Source organism: Octopus bimaculoides, chromosome 24 (assembly GCF_046866305.1).
Source record: "Octopus bimaculoides isolate indiv1 chromosome 24, ASM4686630v1, whole genome shotgun sequence".
NCBI lineage: Eukaryota > Metazoa > Mollusca > Cephalopoda > Octopoda > Octopodidae > Octopus > Octopus bimaculoides.
Genome location: NC_142951.1, coordinates 5,603,092 through 5,610,066, shown reverse-complemented (window position 1 = coordinate 5,610,066; position 6,975 = coordinate 5,603,092). Strand labels below are relative to the sequence as shown.

General features: G+C 40.1%; 1 protein-coding gene across 3 annotated transcripts in view; it reads left to right on the top strand.

The window, feature by feature from the left end:
- The first annotated feature begins 336 nt into the window (after nt 1-336).
- LOC106880031 (protein lin-9 homolog) overlaps nt 337-6,975 on the top strand; it is a 29,224-nt gene continuing 22,585 nt past the window's right edge. Inside the window, exon 1 of one of the 3 annotated variants that reach the window (XM_089341441.1) lies at nt 337-450. In XM_089341441.1, the coding sequence (XP_089197567.1) occupies nt 429-450 (22 nt within the window). In that variant the 5' untranslated portion in view covers nt 337-428. Of the gene's footprint in view, nt 451-4,875; nt 4,895-6,975 lie in introns of those variants that run through there. The other 2 variants (XM_089341439.1, XM_089341440.1) reach the window with 2 other exon arrangements.

Sequence of the window (6,975 nt, the reverse complement as noted above, 5' to 3'; positions counted from 1 at the left end):
CCTGCCCCCCCCCCCATCGACACCACCCGTCAATATCGTGACTAAAATAAAAAAAACTTACGCCGACACTTCGTCGCTACCGTCGTCTTCCCCGCCCTAACGTAACAAATGCAGCAGCAGCAGCAACGTTGCTGCTGCTGCTGCTACTTAAGTTGTCTTGCTGGTGGTGGTGGTGGTGGTGGTGGAGACGAAGGTGACGACAAGTAAAAAATTCTAAACCCCCTTCCTCCCTCTCACCCTTGTTCATCTCTTTTTTCCTCCCTCGCTTTCCTTCTTCTCCTTCTCTTTGTTTTCTCCCCCTCGCTTTCCTTCTTCTCCCTCTCTTTCTCCTCCTCCGCTTCCCACTCCTCCGTCCGCAGATCCGACCAATCAGCGATCAGCCTACAGAAGTAACGTAGTGAAAGTTTTTAAAAAGAGGCGCGATCAAGATGGCGGAAGAGTCATTGGAAAGTGAGTTTGTTTGTTTGTTTAGCTCGGTCGTTCCATCGTTTCCCCCGCTCTTCGTCTCCCAAACCACCATTCATCATCACACCCTACATCCACCCAACACCGATGACCACTCATAATCGACATCACACGCCCCACAGCCCCGCTACACACTCCTTTACTTCCACCTATCCACTAATATCCACCCCTGTTTTGCCACTTATGGAGGAGACACCACTTTCTGTTATTATAAATATTACATGTCAAATCCGTCCATGCCCCGTCTTCCGATGCCCCTAAACTCCTCTTCTAACCCTACCCCGTCCACAAGGCCTTCATGGCTCTCCAACAAAGGCCTTATGTTTATATATTATACATATATTGATGTGGTGTTGTCTTGTGGGGCAGACATTACCTTAATTTGATGCCGTTTTTACTTGTTATTGTGTGTTTTTCTTGTTTAAATTCTCTTTCCTTTCTAATTAACCGCCTTTTAATTATCTACCCGTCTTGGTATTTCTGTACCCGTGTGTATACGTGTGTCTGTATATATGCCTATATATATATATATATATATATCTGTAAAGTATGTACTAATATATTAGAATGTATATATTTATTATACATACATTCTAATACGAGCACACACACACGCATATATATATATACACACATACTAATTATATACATATGCATACACATATAATAATAGACATACACTGCACATACATTCTTCAGCTAATACTCACCCACATAGATTACACATATATTACACACACACACACATGTATGTATATTTATATATGTATATATAAATGCATACACACATATACGTGTGTAATACTATACATATTCTATAGCTACTTCTAATACACATATTATATGTATGCACACACACTCGTATAACACTTAAATTCTATATCTAACCACACATATATACACACACACTTAATGCTGTATCTAACCCCCTCCCCACTTGCTTAATTCGATATCTAACCACACACAAAAGTGTGAGTGTATATATATATATATATATATATATATATATATATATATACACATAGTGTGTGTGTATATAATTCGTGACTGCTTTGTAGAGTTCTCGATACCTTTTGGGGTGGTGCATAATATCTTTAATTATCGCAATATCTTCGTCTTCCTTGTTAGTTTCCAACGGTATACACATTTCTCATGATACCATTCCGTAATTGCCTCTTTTTTCTGGCCTGTGTATATATATATATACATACACATATACATATCTCGATGTAGTTATCTACGTATCTATATACATACATGCAAAGCTATCAATCGCACACATATACGCACGCAATTATATAGACCTCCACACCTTATAGGAGTGCTTTTTTTTTTATTTATTTATAGATTATATTTGTTGTACTATGTCAGACTTCACTAGATATTTTTTTGAAATTACATTCTCCTTCCAGAGAGAATGTTTGTATTTTATATCTAACATTTCATCATATACGTTTGTGTGTGTGTGTGAATGTATATATATATATATATATATATATATATATATATATATATATATAATGTGCATATATACACACGTCAGTCTCGTCACGGCTTTACAGGGCTCACCGATGTGACTTGTCTGTCTAATCTCGCATTAATTAGTAAATTCATTCCCGTAATGCCTTTCCGTCAGCTGTGTAATCAATTTTGTTTAATTAATTATTGTTTATATATAACCCTTGCCTAATGTTAATCTTACTAAACCCCTTCAAGTATCGCCCCTCCCACCGCATCTATGTGTGTGTGTGGGTATATATAATTATATATATATATACACACACACATGTATATGCATGTATGTATACACTTTGGACCCGGACCCAAGTCCAAAGCCTCTTCTTTCCACCCTTTCTCTTTGGTTGTGTTTACATCATTCCACATAAATTTTCTGGTTGATCTGAGGAAGGCATCAATGTCACTTCAGCGTTATTCTCTCCTCTCGGGCTGTGAAATCATGAAATCCCAAGTGTCCTTCTTTGAACCTGGGTCCCAAAATCAGTCACATTCCTCTTACCCCTTCTCTCCCCACCTCCTTTTTGATTCCTAAGCCAAACCGTTATCTCCTATTTAGGGTAAAAGTTATTTGATGCCCCACACAACAACAACAACAAGCACCGTGGCACAGTTGCCCCTGTTTGCGCAAACCCCTCCCCTTTAATTCTGATATAATTTCGGTCTATATTTAGAATCGGTATTGCATGTTGATTGATTTCCTTTCAAGAGCACCACCACCCCTCAGCCTTTTAAATCGTACAGGAGGCTCGCTTGCTCACGATCTTAATGTGAATACTTAAAATATATATATATATATATATATATATATATATATATAATGTGTGTGTGTGTTTATACACATGTATACTTGTGTGTTTATATATATATATATATATGTATATATATATATATATATGTGTGTGTGTGTGTGTTTATATCCATATATGTTTGTGTATTTAATCTATACATTATATGTGTGTATATGTTCAATCTACTTACATATCTACTGAACCATGAAACCGTTATCAAAAGCTACCCGGCCGTGACCATTTCAGTTCAGCCTTTTATTCTATTTCAGACACAGTGGTTCAAAGACTACACTTATCCAGTATCCTTCCTTTAATAAGGCAAAGTGTGTTTTGCAAGAGACTTGGCTGTTATTTCTAGCATGTACAATGATTACATAAAGGCTCTTTTGTTCAGCATATATATGTTTGTGTGTGTATTGGAGAATTAGACAGATCTTGATTTCTCTTTCACCGTACACAACTGGTTACATAATTTGTTTTTGTCGTTGTGGGCAAGCCTTGGTGGACCATTAATATACTTGTATGTGTATATATAATATATTCATGGTATATCACACACACACACACACACACACGCATATATCATCATCACTGTTTGACACCCATCTTCCAGGCATGCATGGGTAGGATGGTTCACAGGATCTGGCCAGGTAGAAAACTCTACCCTAGGCTACTCTGTTTTGGCAGGGCTTTTACAGCTGGATGTCCTTCCTAACACCAACCACTCTACAATATATTATGATGTATAGATGTAATATATGATACATATGTGTGTGTATATATGTATGTATGCTGACCACACTTTTACTTAGCTTGATTTCTTTTTTGTTCAAGCCCAGAAAACCACTAGGGGTCTCGGGCCCCCTACCATCCTCTCTGTGAGTCCCAGTGTTTGTAGATCCTTTCTCACCACATCGTCCCATGTCTTCCTGGGTTCACCCCTTCCACATGTCCCCTCTACCATTAGAGATCAGCACCTCTTGATGCATAAGTATGTGTACATATATATATATATATGACACCCTTTGGTCATGAATGACCATGGGATTGCACCTAGAAAGTTACCCTCTGAGGAACAAGTTTGGCCAAGGTTGTTTATGGAAGACCAGCAGTTACCCATGCATACCAACCTCCCTTCTTCATGCCACTGATGTTATCCAATTGAGAGGCAATGGCGGATACAGTTTGGCACCAGTGACATCACAACTCATTTCTATAGCTGAGTGAACTGGAGCAACGTGAAATAAAGTGTCTTGCTCAAGAACACAGCCCAAAACACCTTCACATTATATATATATCACCATCCGAGCGTGATCGTTGTCAGAGCTGCTGACTGGCCCCCGTGCCGGTGGCACGTAAAAAGCACCATTCAAGCATAATCGTTACCAGCGTTGTCTTACTGACACTTGTGCCGGTGGTACGTGGAAAACAACATTCGAGCGAGGGCATTGCCAGTGACGCTGGACTGGCTCCTGTGCAGGCGACGGGTAAAAACGCCATTTGAGCGTTGCTGTTGCCAGTACCGCCTGCTTGGCCCTCATGCCGGTGGCGCGTAAAAGCACCCGCTACACAAACCAGTTCAAAGCTGTCATCACATACAACAGCCATTGACAGCAAGGACTTGTGTGCTGGAGCATTGTGTTGATGAAACAAGACCCCTTTCACCAGTTTTCCCAGGCATTTGATCTTGATAGACTTTCATAACTGCTTCAGTAAGTTGACATGACCATACCATCATTGATGGTATGGTCCTTTTGAAGCTAGTCAATAAACAATGCCTTTTGTGTCCCCAAAATCTTAGGCCATCACTTTCCTTATACAGTAATCCCTTGCCATATCGCGGTCCACCTATCATGCCTTCAGTACATCACGGATTTTTCTGGCTAATCATCATCATCATCATCATCGTTTAACGTCCGCTTTCCATGCTAGCATGGGTTGGACGATTTGACTGAGGACTGGTGAAACCGGATGGCAACACCAGGCTCCAATCTAAATTTGGCAGAGTTTCTACAGCTGGATGCCCTTCCTAACGCCAACCACTCATAGTGTAGAGTGTAGCTAATATATGTAAATTTATATTGCAGACTCCTCGGTTTATCTCGGGTTACTGTGGCTGATGGGTATTTATATTTTTTTAGATTTTAATTATTTCTGTGGTAAATAAAATAATCATTTTTATGCCTAGAAATTAATAAATTAATAAATAAAAATACAATACAATAGTGCACTGTATAACACATTAATTGAAATATATTAAAAGAAAATACGTAGATGTGTAACCAAAGAATCGCCCATACTGTATGGAAAACGAAATTTGGGAGGCAAAAGAAGAGAAGACACAGGTACTCCTAAGAATGTGGATAGAGTTTATAAAAGCTCAAATATATAAAAATAATAAAATAGATATATACAGATTATAAAAATAATAATAAAAAAAAATATACAGTACAGTACTGTTTCTACCTCGTGGATTTACACCTATTGATGGGGTTTTGGAATGTGACATCCGTGAGAGGCGAGGGATTACTGTAGACGAAACAACCTTGGACTTGTTAGGAGCAGGTGAGGAGTGGGTTTTTTTCTGCCGCATGGATTGTCTCTTTGTTTCTGGCTCAGAATGATGAAGCCAACACTTACCCTTCTGGGGTTAGGAAACATTCAAGGAAACCAGCTGGATTTGCTTCAAACAATGTTAAATTTTCTTGTGATGTGACCAGTCTGGTGCACTTTCAGTTGTCAGAAAATGTGGTGCCCACCAAGCAGAAACCTTCATCATGTCAAGTTCACTGTGCAAAACATTCTCAACTCTCTCATGAGATATGCTGATAGCATTGGCTGTTTGATTTACAGTTAATTACCTGTCATCCATCAGCAGGTGGTGAACACAATCGATGTTTTCCTCATAGGTGGCAGTTGCAGTACATTCCAACCTTGAGTCATCTTCAAAACTCTCCCTTCTCTTCCTAAATTTATCTGCCCCCTTTTGCACTGTTGATAAAGTTGGAGTGTCATCTCTTAATGTAGCAACTATGTCCTTGGAGGTCAGCCCCTTTCTCTGCAGGTACTTGATAACAGCACAATGCCAAATTTTGTTGATTTTTCAAGAGAAGTCGCTACTAATTACGTTTGAAGTGCTCTTCGTACAATCACACGTCTGTTTACCTGTTTGCTTGTCAGTCATTTTTACAGTGTGTGGAATTGTAATGGTACCAACTATAACTACAGCTGCAGGCTGACCAATTTCTTATTAGTGAGTTTCATAGATGGAAACTGTAGGAAGCCCATTTTGCACATCACCACTCACTAAATTCTTCTTCCTCTGCCTCCATTTCCTCCTTTCATGCTCTTGCAAACTTACTCACCCTAACCAGTATTTTCCTTGGTCTTGCTTATGACTATTTGAGCGAAATGTTGGTATGATGTTTACATTGCTTGTTGATATTACAACTGGTTGATTTGCACTTTGGAAAACTTGTGAGCACAGGGGAAAAAATTGCCTTATTTGAAAAATAATTAAATGGTGGTGATAGGAAGAGCACCCAACCACAAAGATGCTGCTTCAAATGTGTGTGTATATATCATCATCATCTTTGGTTAGCGTTGGCTTTCCATGCTAGCATGGGTTGGACGGTTTGACTGAGGACTGGCGAGTCAGATGGCTGCACCAGGCTCCAATCTGATCTGGCAGAGTTTCTACAGCTGGATGCCCTTCCTAGTGCCAACGACTCCGAGAGTGTAGTGGGTGCTTTTACGTTCCGCCGGCACAAGGGCCAGTCAGGCGGTACTGGCGACGGCCATGCTTAAATGGTGTTTTTTATGTGCCACCTGCACAGGAGCCAGTTCAGTGGCACTGGTAACGACCTTGCTCGAATGTTGCTTTTCACGTGCCACCGGCTTTTTATGTGCCACCAGAGCAGGAGCCGGTCAGCAGCCCTGGAAACGATCACGTGTGTGTGTGTGCTTATTTACATTTACATTGTATGAAAATCCTTTCAGGTGAAGGTTGGGTTGTTGTCACACATCAACAAATTGTCTTTGCTTTGATCATCATCATCATCATTTAACGTCTACCTTCCATGTTGGCATGGGTTGGACAGTTTGACAGAGGCCAGTCAGGTAGAAGACTACACCAGGCTTCTGTGTCTGTTTTGGCATGAGTCTTATAGCTGGATGCCCTTCCTAACACCCTGCATCTAGCCAG